General features: G+C 35.3%; 2 protein-coding genes across 2 annotated transcripts in view; one reads left to right on the top strand and one right to left on the bottom strand.

Annotated features, from left to right (window-relative positions):
* The first annotated feature begins 836 nt into the window (after positions 1-836).
* LOC128999387 (mRNA-capping enzyme-like) lies at positions 837-24,429 on the top strand. The gene is made up of 13 exons (XM_054425870.1): positions 837-1,085; positions 2,754-3,013; positions 4,173-4,380; positions 5,601-5,712; positions 7,858-7,961; positions 9,162-9,237; positions 12,120-12,269; positions 13,775-13,876; positions 15,352-15,487; positions 15,963-16,271; positions 17,386-17,486; positions 20,200-20,390; positions 24,223-24,429. Exons 2-13 carry the CDS (start codon positions 2,819-2,821, stop codon positions 24,342-24,344), a joined length of 1,806 nt encoding a protein of 601 aa, XP_054281845.1. The 5' UTR covers positions 837-1,085; positions 2,754-2,818; the 3' UTR covers positions 24,345-24,429.
* LOC128999388 (beta-lactamase-like protein 2 homolog) overlaps positions 18,081-25,335 on the bottom strand; it is a 34,278-nt gene continuing 27,023 nt past the window's right edge. The window contains exon 7 of the mRNA XM_054425871.1: positions 18,081-19,744. Within this exon, the coding sequence (XP_054281846.1) occupies positions 19,718-19,744 (27 nt within the window). The 3' untranslated portion in view covers positions 18,081-19,717. The remainder of the gene's footprint in view (positions 19,745-25,335) is intronic.

Raw genomic sequence — 25,335 nt, 5'->3', positions numbered from 1 at the left:
AAGATGTAGCATAGACGTTAAGAATTAATGTTTTGGATGAATAAGTCATTTATTGGGCCAAACTGACAATACAAATGATATATGAATCCACATCTTTAGGCTATTTTTAACAGTTGTTATATAATGTTAATGGTATAAAAAAAACTATGGCTTCAATTAGCACAGTAGTAATTTAGTTTCTTCTTTAGACATTGTTCTAACTAACTCATAAAAAATCCTAGATCCTAAAAGCCTAATGACCTAAATCATAAAAAAAAACTCATGAAAATAAGTGATCGCTTCGTTCATCCGGCTTTCACTACCCTGAAAGCAACCCTGGTTCTGGGGCCCATTTCATAATAAACTACAACTACAACTACAAGTTACAACTTTTGTAACTTGTAATTTCCATTAGATTTGCATTGGGCGATCAGCTGATTTACTAATAATATTAGTTTGTACTTTATTATGAAATGGGCCCCTAACTGAAAAAATATATTTGTGATGAAAATGTAAAATGTAAGAAATTGCACCTTCATTAAAAGACATTATTTATTTTTTGACACAGAAAACAAGAATATAGATTGGGGGATCTATTGTTTAAACCAAAACACTAAAAAAAGCCGATACCATAGAATGATAATAACGTTTATTATATCTCATTTAGATTACTATACAAGATCAATACTAAAATCAATGCTAAGGAACTTACTGTATAAGCCTTTGGAATGACTCAAACGAAAACGATTCTCTCAAGCCAGGAATTATTTATTTTGCAGTTTGTAACAGCTGTTTAATGAAAGTCCAATATTTTTAAGCAAAAAGGAAAGGAAAACAGAACCGTGAACCCGAACCGTCTGCCTGTGCTATTGCGCTGCCATCAACGTTGTCAATGTTGTCAGGTTTCCCCTTTTTAACTTTAAAATATGTTCTCAGCGTAATTTTAATTGCTTGATTTAAGCAGTATGTACAACATATATTAATAAAAAGTGTAGTGTGTGTTAGTAGGCCTAGTTTGTTAGATAAATTTTGTAATATAAGGTGTTTACGTTGTCGTACAATATTTTGAAGAGCAGGCAGGACAAATAAAATCTTAGACAATTTTGGTAAGGCTATTCTATTCTAAAACATAAGCTATATAGGTTAATGGAAGCTTTTTGGGTATTTTATAGTCTCTCTGTTATGTTCTTATAAATCTTAAGGTCACGTTCAATAAAATTTAATAGCCTACTTTTAAACACAAACTAACCCTAGACATTATGTTATCTCAAATTGACTCACCAATCGCTAGGGCCTATTAAATAAATTACCTATGTTTGATATAAGTAGGCTAGACTAACTTAAAAATTACTCAAGTGAATTTTGACAAAGCATAAAATAGGTAACTTACATATTGATGTTAGGCCTATACAACAATTAGGCATAGGCCCCTACCGTAGAACCTCTTTAATCCGAACTAATTGGGACAGGGTGTAGTTCGGATGATTGAATAGTTCGGATTACAGAACATATTGTTGTTTTTACATAACAATAGGTAAAACATGGCTAAGTTGGCTCTTAAGTTTAATTGTTACAGAAAAGTGAAAAAAGTAAAATGCAGTGTTTGTGTGTTTACAGTACCTGTAGTAACTTAAACATATTGAATAAACAGTACTGTACATTACAATAGAAACAATTACCGTGCCTACGTAATAAAGAACTAAGTACCTACTGTACTGTGTTTGGATACAGTTCAATGGCGTTCTGATTAGTAGACATTCGGATTACGGGGGTTCGGTTAAAGAGGTTCTAACTTACTGTACTTGGTTGAACTGAAGGTTAACTACATCCCAATAACATATCGGTAGTGATGTCTTTCGTTAGCCCTATCATAAGTTAACCATTCTTCCGTCAAATTGATAAGTTCAGATCATCAATACAAACACCACCTTTGGTAGCCTATACAATGACTTACCATCAAACCCACTCAGAATCAGAATTTTTATTGTCTTAAAACATAATATGGTACAATGTAATAGACAACGTAAATATGATCAATATGATTGCAACAAGATGATCAATACAAAGTTAAAAATACAATACTATTTGTCAATCAGAACATCAAAAGTGTACAGACTTAATAGAAAAATATTCTGACAAGTCATAGAAAGGATTTAGGCTTAGCCAGTCATCCAGTCTAAGTTTGAATAACTTAAATTCTAAAGATTTGCTTTCAGTGTGCAACCTATTAAACATTTTTAGACCAATAATCGCAAAACTGTTTTTACACTTACGTAGCCTACTGGTGAATGTCTGTTCTGTGTACATATAAGCCTAAATTTAAATTCTTTTTTACATACAACAAACACAAAAATATATACAGGTTTAGGCCTATCACAGTCACTACGGTATTAAATAATAGTCCCTATGATTTATGAAAAATTAGTTATCAGCTGTTTTAAGCCTCATAGGCTTAACCACGATTACGCTACTAGAAAAATACCGGTATGGATCATAAACATAAACAAATGACGTTTTTGGCCCGAAAATAAACATTACCGTATTTAACATTGCTTAAATGGAACTGCCAAACATATGTTCAATGCTATTAGTATAGGATTCGGGCCAACAACGTCATTTGTTTATGTTTATGATCCATACCAGCATTTTTCTAGGATTCGTGGGCTTAACCACATTTTAAAAATAAAAGTTTTATGTAGCCTATTCATTCCCTCTTGATTATTGAATTAACAAGACTTAAGTACAATCTAGTATTTAATTAATATTTTTTTCAGAACTCATATCCAAACTGCAACATTCTGCTTGCCACTAAATGTTACTGTAAGTCAATTAAAGGAATATGAGCTACCAGAATGATAGGAATCCTGGTCCCATTCCTAAAAGGTGGCTCAGATGCCCGAGAAAGGCATACAAGTTACTTGCGGATAAATTCATCGCATTCAAAACACCACTTGACAGCCGGTATGATGAACAAGTCCCAGAGGCTGATCGTTTTCCACCATCAATGCTCTTTACCTCAATGAAGAGCTATAAAGTGAGTAGGGTTCAATTTTTTATTAGTCACTTGACCTAGGCCTACCAAACTTTACAATAAGTTAAGTTAAGCATTTTTTGCAAACAGAATAGAGTTTCTGCTAGATAATCTGCAGAAAATTACAGTCCAGGAGGCAAAAAGATACACAATAAAATAACACAAAACACTAACTTATAGCGTACTGATATTTTGTCCTGATGTAAGAGTTCTTCAGAGACTAGGTTGAAGAGACAAATTTATTTAAAATTCCTTGCTTGCCAATTGGCTTTCCTTTGAAATATTTACATTAAGTTGGTAACTATTGGCATTGGTACCTACTGTTAGGCCTACATCTTATAGTCAGGATTTAGCTTTAGGAAAGCGCAACGCCACCTACATGTTGGTAACTTATCACAAGACACCGTGCAGGCCCGTTTTTTACCCTCTCAGCGCTCTAGGCACTAATAGTAGCGCCCCTTTGCAATATATATAACAGGGTGTTCACTGACCGGGAAATCCGGGAATCATGCAGGAGTTTTTTGAACTGGGAATTATGTGTGAATTTTGTATTTCTACCTGGAGTTTTCAATTTAACGTACGATCGTGCATGACAACAATGACGTTTCTGTGACCGCGGAGACGATAATATGTCTACTCACGGCCGCAAGGGGAATATTACCACAATCACGGAAGAAGATGGTAATGTCCACACGACCGCAGGAAACAGCAAGAATTTTGCCACGATTGCGTGACGATGATGATCTCCGATACAACTGCAGGACATGTTTAACATTTTGCCACAATCGCGGGATGCAACATTTTACATATGAATCGCAATTTAGATTTGCTTTGCTGGAATCATACTGACACCTTCAAGAGTCTAGTAAGCAATAACTGATTAATTTTACTTAGTTTGCTACTGTCCCCTTATTCTTGCCTAAACTTACTTATTTTACCAGGGGTGAATAGGGAAATTGTTGTTGGCCTAGGTAAAATATTGTAGTATAGTTTTTCCTAAATTGCAAAACACTATGTCAGTCTGTTTGCTTTGAGATTGTTAAAGGTTCCTCCATAGCTCAGTAAAATTGTAAAAACTCAATTATAATTATAGAAATCTTAATGGTATTATTTTCTTAAAATTTAATTGATATGACCATAACAACTACTGATTCTGTTTTAGCTACAAATTGGTTTGTGGATAGACCTGACGTTTACTTCCAGATTTTATGATAAAGACAATATAGCCCATGCTAACGGGTCTGAGAAAGAAGTAAAATATGTCAAGTTGCAATGTCGTGGTCATAAAGAAACCCCATCAGAGGACCAAACACGTCTGTTTATCAATATGTGTAAGAACTTTATTGCTAGAAACCCTCTCGACATTATTGGTGAGTATTCCTTTGGTAACAATCCAGGTTATATAATTTTGTGATTTTATTTGCAGGTAAAACTTTAGTTCCACTATCAATTGGATTGATACTTTCATGTTCGATAATTGGATGGAATCATACAGGGTGGAAAAGTCCACTGAAAGTATTTGACTTAAGTGTGGATTATTTTATAAACAATGAAAGTACAACTTCAAAATGAAATGATTATATAATTCCAAATTAACCGACCTTTTGATTTATCCGACCTAGGTCCGGTCCCATTAGGGTTGGTTAAGAAGGGGTCTATTGTACCAAGTTTTGAATCTCTCTCTATATTACTTTTGAAATATTTAACCGTCCCGGGACTTATTTTCCACCCTTTATATCATAGTTTTGTCTTACAGTATTTTATCAAAATTATGTGCCTTTCAGCGAATTTTCTAAATAGGGAATATTAGCGAATTTCCCATAATGGGAATAAGCTTAAGTTGAAGTTCGCATGATGTGCCTTAGTAACTCTAAGTTTTTACCGTACAGTGCAACTCAGATGTGTTTTGATTCCGGTTGAGTAATGAAAAAACAAATCCCTTTATTTCTTTAGCATGGGAATATTTGAGTGAAAATCCAATCAGGCAAATGAAAATTAGGTTAGTCTGCAAGGATCCTGCAGGTGGAGGGGCTATTTTTATTATCACACAATTCTAATTTTGCTATAGGCCTACCTGTATATCTTTTATCAGGTACCTAAGGTAACATTCTATCTAGATTGTATAAATATAAACAACAACCACACTATTGTTTACCATTTATTCTTAGTGTTTTGGCTACTGTGTAGGCCTACTGTTTGATGTTTAACTCTCCTTATTATAACACCATCTTTTCCAATTATTAGTCATCTGAGTTACTCAATTGTTTAGTTATAATAGTTTACAAATTCAAAAACTTATAATTTTATTTAATCACTTAGAGTTTTATCTGATAAATGAAACACATTTTTATATTCTGCATAACAAGTGTAAGGTTTATGAATAAATTTTCAACATCAGCTTTCTACCCGTGATGTCATCAATAGTTTACCTTAAAGTGTGTCCTCGTTCACGTATTCGTGTGACAACATTCATATTTTTAACGTCCAATTTGATTTAACTATCGACTGTCAAGATTTAGAGTCATCCAAATTTATTATATCAGATATCACAAACATACACAATTTTTATTCATCATTGTATGCTTTTCAGGCGTCCACTGCACCCATGGATTCAATCGGACTGGATTCCTGCTTGTTGCTTTCATGGTTGACGAACTTAACTGGGGGTTGGATGCAGCAATACAAGAGTTTGCTAAAGCCAGGTATGTTAATGTAGGGTATATTTGAATATCCTTTTTACAAGAGAATTTTTTTCTGTTATCAACGTAGTGCTTAGTAAATTTAACATTTACGATGACAAACCTATGTCTAATCCTAGTTCTTGCAGAACTGAACAGGATTCCGTTCTAATTGGTTGGGATTAGCGGGTCACTATAAGAAACCTTTTCCTAAAATAATGTTTCTGGATTTTAAATATTTTATGGTAAAAATACATAATTTTACAGCAGGAAAATTACTGTAGCCTATTCTTGTCTATCCAACACCAGATTAGATTATTAAAACTAGTAGGCTATTTAACTTACAATGTCTAAATTATGTCAATTGATATACATTAAGACTCAATAAAAGTAGCATATTAAAAATATTTTTTTAACTGTTTACAATATTATATGTGGTTAAAATTGATTTATTTCATGCTAAGCTTTAAAAAAAAAACAAAAAAAAACACTCTTTTTCCTATCCTTTTAGGAAAAAACGTAAGTAGGCTTACTTGTTAAACCTAATGTTAGTTAAACAGAAAATAAATCTGTCATGTTTAACCCATGATGACAACTGACAAGTGTAAGCTGTCCTCAAGATACTCACACGGTTAACCTACTGGCCCTCAAGTAGTACATCAAATCCAACCTAAAAGCTCTAGTGTCTTTTTGTGCGCTATAGTGGTTATCGACCCGGTCGACCAATGGTGGCATTGTAGCTCAGTTGGCTAAGGCGTTGCACTGACGAATGTAGCATTAATGTATTTTCTACAGCTCAGGTTTGAATCCTGTACATGTACAATCCGTATTGAGCTTGGTAATGTGTGGCTTAACTGTAATGGCAGGCCCATCTTAAATGAACGGTATCTGGCTCTGGTGAAAGTTGACCACATTAGTAAGTTTAAAAAGTTTAAAGTAAGTTTAGTAAGTTGGTGAGTCGGTGGCTCAGTTGGTAGCGTCGCAGACTTCGGGCCCAGGGCAGAAGTGTCGTGGGTTCGGATCCTGGTCACTGCCACTAACTTTTATCAGTACAGTTCACCTTTGTACTGTACCGGCTCACCCCTTGCTTTGCTGGATACGTTCCACGCACAGATCTGTAGTCTATGTGGACGGGCAAATGCAAGGTTAAAAGAGGCCGCCAACCTCTTAAAAAAAAAGGACTGCATACATCTGTTTTTTTTTTTCAATTTACATTGGTATAGAGGAGGAGGATACAGATTTTCTTTTAGCTTTTATTTTGGTTAAAAATCGAGAAATGGTGTTGAAATACCTAAGCCTACTTGATAAAAACATAAAAGGATATAGCCTAAATAGAGGGTTAAGGAAATGTCTCAGTTAATATGCAAGATGGCAAATGTGAATTCCCTCTGGTCTGCAAACTTGCTGCAATATTTAAGTGCCATTCTTCCCTCCTCCCTAATCTTTCAAATGACCTCAGTTGTAAAAAGTTGGTAAAGGACAGGTAATAAAGAGATGTTACATAGAAAACGCTTATTGTATTGTAAAGATTATCTATATATTTATATAAGGCAAAGCCCTCACTGACTCACTGACTGACTGACTCACTCATCACTAATTCTCTTACTTCCCATTTACCTAGGAGGCTGAAATTTGGTACACTGATTCTTTAGGCATTAAATAGGAAAACTAAGCTGTTTTTATTCTGATAGGACTCTCGGGCTCCACCCCAGTGGATCTGGGAGTTTCCCTTATTAACCTTATGAGTACTCATATTTAAATGGAATTAATGAATCTTAACAGCTGTTTCAATTAAACAAGTTGGTTTGTTGGTTATGTTCTACGATGTTCAATAGAATTAAAGTTACAAGGATTACCAACAGGGTGCAGCACTATTATTTCTTTTACATTTATGACAACAGCTAATTTGAAACCAAAAGTTGAGTGAGCGTAGCGAACGAACTTCCACCTGGAGGCGAGTTAGCGTAGCGAACGAGCTAACCTGAAGGCAAGTGAGGGCAGCGAACGAGCTCCAACCTAAAAGTGAGTGAGCGTAGCGAACGAACTTCAACCAGGACACGATTGAGCCATGTGAACGAGCTCACTTATAAAGTTAAACGGGGCAAAGCCCGCGGGTACAGCTAGTGAAGTAATATTTGTGTTGGCCTGATTTGGTATGTCCTGTTTCAGGCCACCGGGCATCTACAAGCAGGACTACCTGGAGGAGTTGTACAAACGTTATGATGAAGTACAGTATACCCCTGCTGCACCAGCCCTGCCTGACTGGTGCGACGGTAAGATCCCAAACCTTGTCAAGCTGTTTGCATTAGTTTAAAGTTAAAGGAAACTATCAAAACGTGTGCACTTAGTCAAACTAAGCTATTGATGACTGTTCGGGCACTCTGTAATGCCCCAATGTTTAGTTTGGATATATTCTCTTATCATACTACAGTAATCCATGATGTATCTTCACCTTAAACAATGCAATTTTGTTTGCATGAAAAATATGCGTACATGTTTTAGGAAATCAAATGTGTGTAGTTTATTTCTTGTTTGTTTGTTTACCTTTTCAAAAGGTATGTTTTGTCTTACTTTCAATTTAAATGTCAATATTTTATTTACTCTGTTTATATTTAATACTTAATTTCATTAAGCTACAGATCTTGTGGGCTGTTCTACAAATAAAATAAACGTTCACTTGTTTATAACAAATTAATTTATTAATACAAAAAGGAAAAGTTCAATTGGTTAGAGAGTATTAAACATTCATTTGGGCGAATCTTAAATCTTCAAGATAGTTCTTTAGATCAACTAGCCTAACTTATAATAAGTTATGTAATATGGCCTAATTAATTTTTAAATCTTATCTGGTGTAGTAGTGTAGTAATGAGATGAACGTAGCCGGACGAGGTCTAATCCTGGATTCGGTAGTCAGCACTCCTGCGACTGCGTAGGTTAGGTTTAGCCACGGCGTCGTCACCGTTCGTTGACAAGGATCTGCCATCGCCATTTTCCCACCATGATGCGAAGACCGGCGTTTTGCTATTCACAGTCACCCGCTTCACCAACTTGACTTTAAGTCTATTTCGTTTTGATAAGTTAACGGTTGTAGATATCCGGGTCACTTCTCTTTAACATTAAATACATTTGGAGGTAGCTATGTCACGGTGGAAGGTACAAATGATGTCTTTATGTTTTAAGAAATATGGACTTAAACAAAACACGTCCTTTCGCTACGGTATCCCCCCGCTGAAGATCCCTCTAGCCTCGTACCCAGAGCATATCTGCTTTCTGATTGGTTCCGAAGTCAAGAGCGCACGCGTATTGATTTTCCGAATACTGACGGATTCACACGAAGTTGTCCTACCATTGAATCCATTCTATAATGTTTAGCATTAATATACAAATTTAATTATTTATTTACTAACCGATATAATCAACCCGTCACAAATGCCAACTATTGATATCTTTAATAAATTTTGATTTTTTTAAAGAACCTGAAGAAGAAGACGAACCTGTCTCTTGGAAGAACCACCGAAGAAAGAACGAAGAAGACACTTCAGATTCAAGGTAATTTGATTAATTTTCGACACACTTACTATCTATTATGATGTTATTTGGTAAAGGCCAAGTTTTATGGATTTTGTGTGGTAGATAAGTGGAACAAAGCAGGCTTAACTTTATTTTGATTATGTCGCACCTTCTTATCCTACACGTTACTTCAGGCTAAGCCTAGAAGGTTATGGTATTATCTATTAGATAAAATCCTTTGGTGACTGGCTGGATTGGAACCCGGGACTTTGTGGATTGAAGCCCAGCGCTCTCTGCCACTAGATCATCTCGTTCCCCAGCAGGCTTACCTATAACTAACAATATGATCGACCGGCTTAGTTTGTGAATCCAAAATCAAATCTAGTTTGTTGTTGACAGGGGTGCCCAGAGGGGGGGTACGCGCCACAGGAATTTTTGGGGGGGGCTTTTTTAGGGGATTTTGGGGGGGATATTTTTTTGCTAGCTGTCATAATGAATGTATAATTTTTGTATAAGCAGCCCGATAAAGTGTTTCTAAGTAGCTCACTATCAACACCAACAACATTTTACCATTTGTAATTAAGATTCTTCTAAGAATGGTAAAAACGCACCTTTTAACCACGAATTTTACTTGTTTTGGTGGTTCTTTAACTCCACCATCGTTAGGATTTACAAAAGATCCACTTCTGGATGTGTCGTCACAATACGTTACAAACATTTAACACAAAACAGGAAACGATTAGAGATATGCCTATCAATTCACACGAGTACATTGCCGTCGTCAGGACTGGAAGTAAACTGAAACAGGTTCAGGTTAAGATGGACCGACGTGGTCTCTGGATTGTCGTCTGCGTTTTCAACAGCTGATATTGCACTATTGTAGTGACTGAGAAGAGTGTTGAAAATATAATGGGATTCATAATTAATTGAGTGTTTAGACTCAAAAATGTTTTTCTGTCTCTAGTTTTATGTGTTTATATACGGTATTTCAAACTCCTCAAAGTATTTAATAAATTTCTTTACGCGCAGTACTGTAGAATTTCGAGACCATCATTTATATCCAGCATATAAATTGCATATGAAGCATATGAATACCATTATATTTTCAACACTCTCCTCCGTCACTACAATTAGTCTAATATCAGCTTTTGATAACACAGACTTCAATCCAGAGACCACATCTTTCCGTCATAACCTGATTCAGTTTACTTCCAGTCCTGCCCACGGCAATATACACGCGTGAATTGATAGGCATATATGTTATCGTTTTGTGTTTTGTGTACAAACGGATTGTCTGACAAGTTTCTATCATTATTATTATTAGTCATAAAAGGCAATCCTGGGGCTATCAAAATGAATAGTAAATTACTTCGTCACAAAAACCTTTTGTACTAGTGGCAATTAAGGTATTGTGGGTATTTTGCCTGGCGAATTTTGTAGAAGGCAGCCTGGGAGTGGCGAGCAACAAGTCTGTCTTATTTCGTGACTCTGCCTATAATTTTGAAACAAGATACTTTTTGCCAATGTATTATTAATGCACTTAAAGCTGTTGAGTTCAAAGTGAATTCTTAAACTCTGTAAAAATCAAAGCCACCTAATATGTTATACAGTTTACAGTACTGTGTTGGAGTAGAGTAATTCACCGAGTATATTGTTGTACGTTTTGAAGACGTTGTCTATTGCAATACTGCGCACATGTTGACTGACATTACAGATTCTGAATTATAAATTGAAAAAATTATAATTCGTCCATTGATTAGTTAGATATAATAATGTATTGTTAAATGTTGTTAACGTTTCCTATTAAACATTTAATTTTGATTATCAGCAAGTTTGTTTTTCTTTACTTCAAGTTTGATTATTTAGAATACAAATACAAACAAAAACCAGATTTGTTTGTACTACTAAACACCTGTGATACTAAATACTTGAAATGCTCGTTTTATGAGCTAAAGGGAATTTCGTCGGATAAATTGGTGGGGGGAGGGTAGGTTTAAATAGACGGCAGCATAAATTGGGGGGAACTACTCCCTTGGCTTGGGGGGGGGGGGGGGGGGGGATTGCGCCTCTGGGTTTGGGGGGGATGGGCACCTCTGGTTGTTGATATAAGCATTATCAGGTACAACTTTGTCAACAATTTAAAGTAAATTCAAAATATTTGACTTTATTTCATTGACATCGTCAGCCTTTTTAACTCTGTTGTTTACATGTATTATTTCAATCTCGCACATCAATTTAGCCAATGTACAGAACAAAATACTGGTAATGCAGTTTCACGGACAAACAACTGTCGTTCCAGTAAGTGTTCCAACAGAATTTTAACTTAACGTAAAAGACATCCTCTAGTGGTAAATCATAAAACTACTAGTAATGAACTCTTCCGGCCAGGAATGTTAGAGCGTCATGGCGGTACGACGGATATCCAAGTAGGCCAAAGTTTGTCCAAGAAGGCCAATGGGTTAACTAATTTAACCTAATTTATTTAATTGGCTAATGGATTAGGATCCAATTTAAACCGTTTAGACAGGAATATATATATATCTATTAGGTAATGTATTTTAAGTTTATGAATTTTTTTTTATAAATGTACTACAGTAGCTGTTTGGCTCGCTCTTCACTTGGGAAATGTTTTGTAAAACCAGCATTTTAAATAGTGTATTGCATTTAAAATATATGCAAAAGTCTAATTCATTAACCACATGGCACCAAGAAACAAATCTTCATGTATAATGTTTTAAAGTACAGGTTAAGTGTAAGAAAGGGTCATGTGGCCCTAACTTTGCCTGTGTAAATAAATGATTTTGCATTTCATTTCATTACATAAACAAATATTATAAGTGTTTTGCACTCCAGTCTAGACATTTACTTTGAACGAAACTTGAACATATCTTGGTAATAGTTTTTTCAATGTTTTTCATCAGCGGAGGCAGCAAGAACAAACGGCGGAGACGGGAGATGAACAACAAAAACCCAGTGTTTATGGAAGGTGTACCTGGAGTGAGACCAGTGCAGGACCAGCCAAGACTCGGCAATATACAGACTGTTGTACAAGAGATGTGCAACTGGCAGAAGTGAGTTTAACATACATCTACCTTGTGTTCGTTAATTCTTCTGTACATCATCTCATAGACAATTGCTGAAAGCAATAACGGAAATAATTCAACATATTAACACAAACTTGTAACTTTATTTTTCATTAACAAAATTGTAAAACAAAAATATTGGCAGATGACAACTTTAAATCATTTAAATAATCAGCTGATAAATAGGCGAGTAAAGCCGGGTTTTCCTAGGCGCGGAAGTGCAGAGCGGAGAGAGGAACGCGGAGAGCGGACTCCACTTGTCTTAGGTGATTTAATGTTACTGTTTTCCTAGAAGCGGAGCGGAACACCATGTTAATCTCTTTTTCGCTCTCCGCGTTCCTCTCTCCGGTCCCCGCTTCAGCGCCTAGGAAAACCCAGCTTAAAGACAAGTTGAAATAAAAAATATTTACCAACAGTAATATATAAGCTTTTTGGATGGAACAGATTTTTTTCATACAGTAAAATTTAACAATCTCCTCTGGAAGAGAGCTAAATTCATGAATTATCGGATCATTAGGAAAAAGTTAAAATTAACACTTAGAATCAAATAGCACATTTTCCATTCTTTTCATTTACAGAATCTACATTTACAACACCACAAAATTAAAATTCTTTAATTTATTTTGTTGAAAAAGTACTTGACTTGAATAGGCTACAGTCCAGCACTTTGATTATCATTATACATGACTTATAAATTCCGTTCTTAATATCCGTCTAAAATTCTAAAGTCAAGGCAATGAACTATTTAAGTATTGTTTTGATGTCCCTCTTCACATCCTAGGACGTAAGCTCGAAGCTGTTTATCACATTACAGTCGAACCCCTGTTGACCGAAACAAAGGGTGGAAAGCCGTTTCGGATGACAAATTTTTCGGTTAACTTGTCATATGCTAAAAATAGCCTACCTATGTATTACCACAGAGTGTAGAACAAATTTATTTTAAACAATCTCCATATAATACAGTGTTTTATTTCAGCTACAAAAATGTTACAATGGGATAGAAAATCCCAATTCTAGAGAGAGGGGCTTGGCGCTACGCCTCACTGTTTACATAAACTGTGTATTGTACTTATATTTTAGCCATGTATTAATTTATAGAACAGTTTAGGTTAATCCAGGTTTCGATTAACTGGGGTTCTACTGTACTTCAGGCTGTTTTCTATGGTTAACCACCAGAGTTGCTCACTAGGTTGTAAATAACACCAGGGTAGGGTTATGTTCAGCTTATGTAATAAATCTTTATATGTTTGCCTAGGAATTCAAACTTCCAAGTTATGGGGCCCCGAGTTTGTGGAACTTGACTGTATTGTGATTTAAGATAGCAATACTCTACTGTATTTAACAATCGGTTTAAAATTATTACAAAACCAAATAGCAGTTAATTCATCATGAGCATCTGTCAAAACAATTAATATTACCTAATACCTAATATTAAATACCTTGTTCATTATTTTAAAGGAGGGAAATATCTAAAACCTAAACTCTTTTTCCAGGTCAGGGTTCCCAGGATGTCAGCCTGTATCAATGGATCTCAGTAATATAAAGCTCCTTCAGAAGATGCCATATAAGGTGTCGTGGAAGGCAGATGGGACAAGGTAAATGTTTAAACTTAGCATTGCAGGTACAAGCTCGTTATCTGACAAGCTTTTAATACAATCCAGGTTGGGAACCGGAGATTCTGTGTGTATCAAATTGTACTTGAGTTTTGATAACGGGGAAAAAGACTATGAACCAGTGTTGTATAGGGGTGGGAAACTTACATTTTTTAAATCATTATCGCCAATAGCTTACAAACAAGGTTTCTACTCATTAACGGCGCTTCAATGTCAGTTGTGTGAATTGTAAAGTAATTAATCACAACTGCAGTGGGTGGTGATGGATGTCGCTGCGGTGTCGGAAGATCTTTTAGATTTTGTTGTGATTGTAATAGAGGTTTACGGATGCTGCTAAACTTGCTTTTCCAAAGTATCACTTTCGGTTTCTACTCACCGCTATGTGCTGCAATCGCTGGACCATACCAATAGGCCCATAGCCCATCTCTTGGGTACTTAGGTCCACCCAATTATTTATACAGTAGAGTCTCGCAAACTCGGCACTCGATAACCCGGCAGTCTGGATAACTCGGCCATCACCTGGCTCAGAAAATTAGTGATATTTTGAGTCCGAGTTAAACATGGACTCAAGCCAGCTCAAGTAAAATCATTCACAACCCGTACCAAGGATTTTTTGTACTATATCTGATGACTTAATACTGACTTGTAATATAAAAAAGGAGGTTAAAGAGCTTAAAAATTGTACTGTCCTTATTTTTAACCCTAGTTCCTGATAACCTGGCATTTCACAAACTTGGCACCCTTCCAGTCCACATTACGCAGAGTTTGCAGGATTCTACTGTAACCACATTTTGACAACCATTATTGATACCGGTACTTTTCCCTAGAATACATGGCCTAAGTTACCTACTTAGGAACTAAAATTAAATTACACACGTCCAAAACCCAATTTTGTGTGATTTTTGTCCCATTTCCTGCTAATGATTACTAGATATACCAATCATTGTTTAGAGGATACGTCATCCTCACACCTAATATGCGTTATCTATTAAATGTTTTCACTGCCTGGTTCAAGACTGGTTGTCTCCCAGGCCTACTTTGCTTTTTAACTGACACAGTGTTTATAAACTGCTTACTCCAACGATGAATGTTATTTTCATGATGTGGAACTTCTAAATGCCTGTTGTACTAGAGTCACTGACTTTAGTTTACTTAATAACATTACACATTTAGCCTAATCATGATCGGAAATCATCTAAAGAAAACACAACTTGGAAGTCTATTTAAAAGAATTAGTAGGTTATCGATCAGCACAACAATCCACACGGCTGTTTTAATTAATGTAAACAAAACTGTTTGAGCTACCGAATGCAGGGGTACCAATATGAAATATTTTATTCCTCTTATAATAGTTTTATAGACATTTATAACCCCGCCATTATTTTATGAAAACACTATTTGAATTTACTTAACATAAAACAACTTTTCATCGTGTAATCAGACATGTTTGTTTCTAGGTACATGATGCTCATCTTGAAGCAAGGGGAAGTTTACTGTTTGGACAGAGACAACAGCGTTTTTCAAGTTGAAGGACTTAAGTTTCCTCATCGTAAAGACCCAAATAGACACCTCACAAATACTCTTCTAGATGGGGTGCGTTAAAACGTTTTTGTTTTCAGTTTGGTTTGGTCAATTTTAAGTTAACGCTTGGAAAATCTTAACATTAAATATAAATGATTTAAATAACAGGAAAATTTAAATTATTAGACTAAATTATTGAATTTGTGGAAAAACTGCAATTATTTCAATATTATAATATTAGTAAGATTACTCTTTTTATTGAGTTTAAGGATAAAAATGTTGAGAAAAATAAGATAATTTAAAATAAGAATTAGAAACTGGTAACATACATTCTACTGGTGTAAAAACTACAAAAAAATAGAGGCATAAGCTGATATAAATCTTAGTGACAACACGGGTGTGTTATACTACTGTTTGTTTTACAAATCACAAACAAACAACTTGGCTGTATTTTAGATTTCATCCAAATAATTAATAATTCGAAAATAGCTTAATTATCCAGCTTTACTTGTTATAATGCATTTCATCAGTGTTTCTTTTGTCTTAGGAAATGGTGATAGACAAACACGAAGGCCAGAATATCCCTCGATATTTGGCCTACGACATCATCAAGTGTGATGGAATCGACGTGGCCCATATGAAGTTTCCTCTGAGGCTAAAAGTCATAGAGGTAGACGTAGTTGGACCTAGGAACAAAGCTGTGACTGAAGGCAGGATCAGAAAGGAACTAGAACCATTTAGTATTAGAATGAAACAGTTTTATCCGGTGGACAAAGCTGGCAGTTTGCTGGGAGAGAAGTTTGCCAAGCAACTGTCACATGAACCAGACGGACTGATATTCCAACCAACAGACGATGTAAGTACAACATACAGTAATTAAAACATAAGAATTCATCTATCATTGGGCACGTTCTGGGAACATGTATTGGTGCCCCGATGCAAATGATCCGGTGTCTTACTCACCCGTACTGCCCCAGCGCAATTGAGTCTTGGGATCCCAGAGCAGTTGTCAGCGTTTTACGCTGCACATTGTATTGTAATTTACACATCAACCTACTGTTTACTTTATAATATTAACATCGAACCAGCTTGCCCTCACAGAATAAATTATTGATATATTATTCACTTATTGGGTAATACAATCCATCAAACTGATAAACAATTGATAATTTTATTCTATGGCACAGCCATCTTGCTGTAGCTGCAGACTGGTGCCCAAGAAACTGACCAATCAGAAGCCGCTGGTGTATATGCACCGGAGGAGGGCTGTCTGCTAGGTAAACTCACTGGTCTCCTAGAACAAGGCATTTTCTGCACCGGTCTTGTACCAGTGCACCGGTTAGTGTTCCCAGAATGCGCTCCATGATTTTTGCAAATGTCTATCTGTTCTTGTTGTCAGGTAAATCTTGGGAATATAGATAGTTGGTGCTTTTTTTTTTAGATCATGCTCACCATAAAATATTCAGTCGATTTGGACGTAAAATATAATTTTGTAGTGTTCTTAAGTATGTTTTAAAAGGTGTCTACAGCTCCTTGATTCCTGATATTCCCAATCTCCTGGAAAGTCCCCGATTTCCCCAAATGCTTAAAATCAAAATGTTTAAATTTTGTACCTAGGAAGTAGTAAATTAAGTGTTCCACCATAAAATATCCCTTAAAATTGCTCCAATTTGGCCAATTCTGACAGACCCTGTTCTCCCTTATTTCTCACTTTTGTGTTTGAAAAGTATTCTTTGGTAAAGAACAATCCAAATAATAAATAAGCAAAAGTCATAAGACCTGCTAGGAAATAATACAAATTATTGATCAGGTCGATATTTACATTTTAACAATATACCAAATACTTTTCTCTACAAACAAATTTGTAAATTCCTTATATTTCAAGCAAACCACCTCCAAATAGAACTAATATTTGTTCCTAGCAAATCATCTTCAACTACATTGACTCATTAGTAATGTTGTGTCCTCAGCCCTACAAGACTGGACAATGTAAGGAAGTGTTGAAGTGGAAACCTCCGAGCCACAACTCAGTGGACTTCCGCTTGAAAATCCAGAGAGAGGGGGGCGAGGGGTGAGTTTTAAAATAGATTCAGTAGAAAATAAATTAGAAAGTATGTTTCTGCTTGTAATGAAAATATTGTAAGTGTTCCACTTTGATTTGTCACTTGAGGGGGAGCAGAATAGCTGGTCTTATGATTCTTCTTCAATGAGATTTGGAGCTGTATTTGGAGTAAAGTCTCAACTCCAACTACTGGTCTAATGATAAGATTTTTTGTATACTAGACTAAAGGTATGTTGTAACCTGGTAGTTCAGAGTCCAACAAATTAAGGTCAGGCCTCAAGTGAGACAAATTTTGTATGTATTTGATTTCCTTCAATAAAAGCCATGAGATTAATTTTAATTGATGAGTATCATTAAGAATAATAATCAAAATCAAAAGCACAAAGATGTCAGCAAACAACTTTTATGCCTATTATAAAGTATTTATCAATTAATATATACAACCCGTCTTCAACTGCAGGCAGTAATTAGTACAACATAATAAACCACGTTAGACAAAGATTAAGCATTGACTATTGTACTAATAGTCAAAGGATTAAGTATCAGCAAAAAAAAACACTATTTTGTAAGTAAATCCTAGGCATCATGGGAAAAAGAGTCAAATAAAACATAACTATATTTATTAGTTGACTGAAAATGGTAACATCATTTTTACTACTAAATATATTACTTTGTGCTGTCGCTTATCATATATTTTTAAATAAGTTCAAACCATTCATCTCTATTACTACAACTGAATCGCAGGCTGTACTGCTCAGAAATTTTGTTCGTATCGGTCCGGCGCACCCCCTTCCACAGCTTCTGCCATACACTTAATATGGGGCTACTGTGTTTTCATTGATATATACTGTCGTATCTTTGTTGATACTTATTTGGTTCACATTCGGGTTTCACTGTTGTACTTATGTAAGTACGGAGGTTTTGATGTTGTTTTATTATTACAAACACCATTGTACCATTCATTATTATAGCAAGAAAAAGGTATAGCTCTCTAAGGCCACTTTATTTACAAAATGTGTACTACTTTGTACTTTAAAATAAATCCCTCTAATAGGACGGATTAAAATTTATCTAATGACAAAAGCCCCTGCATGAGTTAGCTGAGTTAAGTCAAAGTAATATTTTTTTTTAAGTTGAAATGAAAAATATAAGGTAGAATAAAGCTAATTATATTTTTGAATCAATTCATTTGAACACATTATGTAAAAAATTTGATTCAAAACGGAAATGTTTTAAAATGAAATTGACGAGATACCCGGGAACGGCTTGCAGGTGCACATTACTAGATTCAAGTCTCGACTTTTCTGTCAACCCTTAATTGGTAATCTGTATTACCAGGAGAATGTATTGTTATTACATTTCTGGAAAATTGAGGATAAAGAACGTTTGAACGTTTTAGTGAAACAAACATCAGCACACATGGATTTAACGGCTTCTATACACATGGATTTAACGGCTTCTATAGATATGGGTGGTTTGTTTTACTCTTCTCAAGAACTATTTAAGTTAGTCACGTTTTTCCAGTCTATTTTGAATAATAATATTACAAAGGAAAAAATGGTTTATCGCGTTGTGAACATGGCATGCCAGAAGTTCCAAAACTATTTTCAGACACCATGAAGATGGATATCTATTAGCTGGGGAGAAACCCCCCATGAAGTGAAGTTAATAAAAGCTAATGGATATCTGTTATCTTACTAATATTATAAATGTGAAAGTTTGTGTGTTTGTTTGAAGTTCAATCACGCATTGACTACTGGACGGATTGACTACCGGACAAATTAATTAATCATTAGCGAAGATAACAGCTTTATAATTTAAAGTGGCCGCTTCAGACTGTGTTTAGTAGATTTTAGTATCCAATGTAATCCAAAACCGAATGATTTTGATATAAAATCTATTCCATAATCTCCACAGTATCATGGAGATTACAACTGTGTAAAATAATTGAATATGGAGTAACAGTGAACAGAGATATAGCGTATTTTGTGAGGGCAAACATGGAAACGCCATAAGAAGTAATGAGTGAGAGAGACAGTTCAGGCGTTAGGTAGTGGGGGAAGATCCGATCAACCGGACCGAAAACCCAGCACACAGCGCGCGATCCAGTTGTAGTAATAGATCGATGGTTCAAACATATGTGAACAAGTCAATGTCTATATTGCTTGCATGTTGATTATTATAATATCACCTGTTACATAAACTGTATACTAGTGTAAAAGCCTTGTGTGGTTATAGGTCTAAAACTTTGACGGTTGCTCTATAAGCTGAAACAAACAAAAACAAAACACATTTATTAGAAATAATTATATTAAGCGTGTATCTTATTGTTTAAGCCAACTGGGTTTTGTTATAATCGGCCAACAAGGGATGATTTTCAGCATAATTTATTTTTATTATTTGTCAACTTTTTGATTGGCATGTCATACATTTTTTAAACCTCACACATACATAGAGGTCGTGCGGAACGAGGTGAAGCCTGAGATTTTTGGCGGGAACGGTCTAAAGCAGGGGAATCCATGGTGGGGGTAGGAGACGAGCCGATCGTCGCCTTGCATAGCGACACTTCCCCCACCACACCACTATTCCCCTCCAAGCTTCACCTCGTTCCGTACGACCTCTAGCATGCTATCAACCAAATTGATTTTTTTTTATGGCAGTTAAAAAGAGTTTTGAGTAAGGATAACTTTTAATGAACTTAACCAAAATGTGGTTTTTTCAGAATTGTGCCCAGTCTGGTAGGTCTGCTGTTTGTAGGAGGTCTGGAACCCCCATTTTCAAAAATGAAAGTATCCAAGTCGATGAAGGAGTTGGACAACAAGATTATTGAGTGTAAATATGAGAAGAACGCATGGGTGTTCATGAGAGAGCGAACTGACAAGTCTTTCCCCAACAGTTTCACTACTGCACAATGTAAGTATGGTATGACAGGAATTTGTCCCTGATGGATAAGTAAAAAAAAGGATAAAACCAACATTATGAGACAAAATAGCGGCATTATGGGTGCGCTCTACCTGTCACGTACTAATTCAAGGTTTTAGGATCTCCGTCATTGTCGGCTTAGTTCTTACCCGATTGAAAATATGTTACTGTTAATTTATTAATTTCTTATTTTTGTAGGCTTGTATTGTTTTAATTTTTTAGTAATATTAGAATTTTAAGTGGGAAATGACTGGTAAATACTTCTAAATAAGCTTTTTTCTATAGCATTTTACACATATAAATTATTTTTTTGAAGAAAATATAAAAGAAAGAGTCTTAAATTTTATTCTAAGGTGTAAGGAATATCCTTCAGATAAAAAAAAATAATTTGAAACTTAACTGAGTAATTTGAAAACGTCTTTAAGCGCTTCTTGCGGTGCTGTTCAATGGCGCAACATAGCTACTGAAGCCCGAGCTGAGGTAGAGCGCATCCTTAATCCTTTAGTGCTATGACCTCACTGATGATCTGCTTCATTATGAGCATTGCTGAGATCAACTCTTCATATTTCATATAATACACAACAATATCATGGACTTGTTGGCAGTTTAATGTGTCTATTCCGTCCAAAAGCTTCAAATCATTCATCGCCAATTCATTTTGCTCAGGGCCGGATTTCCCAATAGGCCCGGTAGGCCCGGGCCTATGGGCGCAAGCTCCCAGAGGGCGCACGGCCGAGAGGAAAAATATTTTTTAATATCTAAAAATAAAATAAATAGCCATAGCTTAACATATTTTGCGAGTTGATAAAAAAGAACTCTTGCCAATAAAGCATTATAATTATATAACTGTTACAACATTACACATCAATTTCGTTACAACATTGGTAACGAACATTGGTTATACAGGAGTAGTCTGTAGGGATGTTGTCAAGCGCCCGAGCGGTACGCATCGTATTGCCACTGTAATCTTTGCACTGCCACTATGCTGGCTCGGCGCTACTGATCGGAGTGATTGGGGGCGCATGCGTACTAGACACCATATTACCGTTTTCCACCCTCACCTCACAAAAAAAAATCATTAACTAATCTTTTGATCAGTTTACCTGCAGGGTCAAGTTAAAATATATAATACGTTTTGTTGAATACCTATTAAAAATACGATAAGTTTATCTTGTTTTTTATAAGTTTATCTTTATCAATTTATCTAAAATTCAATAACAAAAAAATATTTATCTGAGTTTGCAACAGGTTTTAGAAAAATTAAATCCCCTCCAAAGAAATCATTAATGGTGTCATTTTCTCCTCAGCTTAGACCTGAGGATAATTATGGTCGGTGGGACTATTGCTTTGTTTTGCTTTGCAAATATAATCTGGATGCAGTACTTCCATAGATTAACCATAAACTCAAAACGACTTTTTACCACATTGTTAATTCTAATCTAAATATAGTTTTTAATGTCTAGTTCATATATGTTGGTGACACTGGAAGTTACTTTTCACATAATTGTGTTTCTATTATTTTATGGATAGTTCTATGTTGTGTGTTTTAATTTCTTGTAATATAACCTGGGGATGACCTACTGTTTATGATCACATCGTTTTATTTTGAACAAACAAGGTTTAAATAACTTAAATAAAAAGAATTGTTTTCAGCTAATCCCTAATGATGACAAATCTACTAAAGTAGTAGGCCTATGTTTAATCTATGGTATCACGCACTGTTATGGCGTTCATGTTTTGGGGCCTGAAATCGGAATCAATGGATATGCTTTTTTGCAGGAATGCTCTGTGGTTTGGATTGTTTTGTTTCAGTCCCACAAGCGTGAGCATTTGCCAAAAGTATAAAACTGACAAAAGTGTTTAAGACGGCATTTTGTTAAGGCTAACCAAGACAATTCTTCAAAAAACTTGCAATTATAAAATTCCGACGAGGAGTGGTGTTCAAGCAATTAACATAGGCCTATAAATAGGAATTATTTAGTTTTTAATAAAGGTTTGTAGGAAAGAAACTGTGACCAGACTAGGGGGCGGAAAAATTATTTGGGCCTAGGGGCGCCAAAATGCTAAATCCGGCCCTGATTTTGCTCTTTCATTGTAGCTAGCAGGGCCACCTAAATTACGCTATACAGTCCAACCTCAATATAACGAATCTGAAGGGACCGAACTGAATATTCGTTATATCAAGGATTTTGTTAAAACGAGGTTCGTTATATAGAGGTTAGGTTTGCAGGAATTTCGCTAAGTCGAGGTTCAGAACCAGCGTCGGTCAATATAGGTCGGGATTTGACCTCATTAAAATACAATTAAAGTAGCATAGGCTACGCTACAATACTTTACAGTACAGTGTTTACATTGTAAAGTAGAACCTAAATTATCCGGCAAAATAAAGGGGAGGGATCTTGAATATTGCGCAATCATGACAATGGCTTTGACCTTGGTACAGGTTAAAAACTGCAAGTTTAAAATCACAGCTTGTTCTAACCCTCCTAAAACCTAGCCAAACACTGTATTGCGTAGTCATAAACCATGTAAAGAACAAAACAAAACAGTAGAAAGTTTTGTAAGCTAATGCTCGTGATAGGCCGGTAGGCTACTTACAGTACAGTACTGGATTATCACAACAGAGGAATGTCAATAGGCCTAATAATCATTAACTATAGCATTGGTGTTGCTAGTTGAAACAAATCGTATTGAAAACAATAAATTATTAGATAAGTCATTATAAAAGTGTATAATCATAGCCAACTTAAGGATAATAAAAACACTCGTAAAAGGAATGTACGATGTTGCTATTCTTTCTCTTTGGTTTTGTTTTTATATTCTTTCTTAGTTTTCTCTTTATCCGAAAATTGTACAATTCACCATAGTTATCCCATATCGCCCAATCACAGCTTACTAAACATTACGTCGTCATCAGTCCTCAGTGAATGAAATCAGTTCAGTTCTCAGTTGCAACATAGCGCGCGCAGCGACAGCAGACAAAGATGTAAAACGGAGCAGACGAATGTTAGCGCAAGCGATGACGTGACCTTTCCATTTCATTTGATAAAGAAACAGATTTTCCCAAAACAATAATTGGGTGGGGGATTTGTTATATCGAGGGAAAGACGTAGACAATTCGTTATGCAGAGGTTAAATTCGCAATGTAGAGGTTCTGACAATGATAAATTCGTTATATTGAGGTGTCTTATTTTAGCCAAAATCACGAAAAATTCGTTAAATCAAGGTCGTTGTTATGATTTGTTCGTTATGTAGAGGTAAAATATACATTGTGTCTTATGGAGAGTTCTAGGGGATTAAAAAAAATTCGTTATATCAAGGAATTCGTTATATCGAGGTTCGTTATATCAAGGTTAGACTGTATTTTGTTGTCTTTTTTTACAGCTATGCTGAGACTGAATAGTTTATGTTTACAATTTCCCTTATTGTGTTTTGAAGAGAAATTAGTTATAATTTTATTATTTAGTTGTAAATAGTTATATTTGATATTTAGTGTTTGTAAGATATAAATATAGCCAATCAGTAGTAGTCTACAGGAAACTATTTCATTTCATACAAAATTTCTCGTTTGTAGTGAACCGAAAACTGAAATAACAGTAACAACATAATTTAGTAGGCTACTAGTATTTATGCAAAAGTTTTGAAAAAAAAGGTTTCTCAAATACCTATATTGCAAATTAGGTCTTCAATAAGGGATATGTGGCTAATTCCCAGGACTTTGCAACACTTATTTAAATGACCAAGCACTTTTCAGTATTTGGCATTGAGTAAAAAGTCATGGCAGCCATAACTTTTCTCTTTACAAAAACATATTTTTTTTCAGCGGTTTGTAACACTATTGCAAACCCTGTTACGACAGAAATTCTTCTCAACTTTATCGAGAGGCAACGCTACAGAGAAGAAGAATCCGACATGCCTCCTCCAGCCTACATCCCAAGGAGATAGTGACTGATCATTTAAATTAAATTATTGTTTTATTTTTGATGTTATTTTTTATTTACTATTGATTAAAGACACTGCATGATAACAATTGGCTAGTGTACTTTATCCTGTACTAGCTGTTAGTGATGGTCAAAACCTTAAATTTCGAATCTCGAAACCAAAACCGAAACTTAAAAAATCGAATCTCAAAACCCAAACGTGATTAAACCCAAGTTACCCTAAAAATACAGGTAGGCCTAATGATAACATTTTCATTATGATTATGCGATCAAAGACATAAATGTGACACATAAAAATTCAAACCCAAAACAAAAAATTTTTTCATAAAGAAACATTAAAATAAATAAAACTCCTGATATTAAATTAATTATCAGATTATACGACATTACAATGATATTAAATTAATTAGAACATTTAGAGGTCAATAAAAAATTCCATCGCTACCATCTTGTATATATGAACAGTGTTATAAACAATAATAATGACACAAAAAATCTCAGCAGTTTCAACAAATAGTGCCAAAATTTTCAATTTCGAAACTTTTGAATCTCAAAACTTGCCTATCGAATCTCAAAACCGAAACTTTTCTTAAGTTTTGATGGTTTTGACACATCACTATTTGCGACAGTGCCTGTCTTCTGCAATGTTGCAATATGGGTTAGATTTAGTTTCTATTTCATGAATAGTTTTAAAGATGATGGAACCGTTAAAGTCTTCTTTTACATTAAGCAGGCTGTCATGTCCAGATTCGGTTATATGTTTATAAATTTGGTAGCTATCAGTGGCGGTACTTCCATAAGGGCCAAGTGGGCCGGGCCACGGCCCCCTTTAACTACAGGCCGCGGCCAACGAGAATTGGCAACGTCGCACTGAGCATTAACTCCCGGCCATTTCACCATTACGGTAGTACGAAACTAGTGGTCGCGGTTTAAATATACTGCATTTTTACACCCTTACAATTGAGATAAAATTTTGAAATTTTGTTCAGAGCTAG

This window comes from Macrosteles quadrilineatus, unplaced genomic scaffold (genome assembly GCF_028750875.1).
Source record: "Macrosteles quadrilineatus isolate MER2022 unplaced genomic scaffold, UCM_ALF_1.0 Scaffold_8__2_contigs__length_117827958, whole genome shotgun sequence".
Taxonomy (NCBI): Eukaryota; Metazoa; Arthropoda; class Insecta; order Hemiptera; family Cicadellidae; genus Macrosteles; species Macrosteles quadrilineatus.
This window is presented reverse-complemented; position numbering and strand designations above follow the sequence as displayed.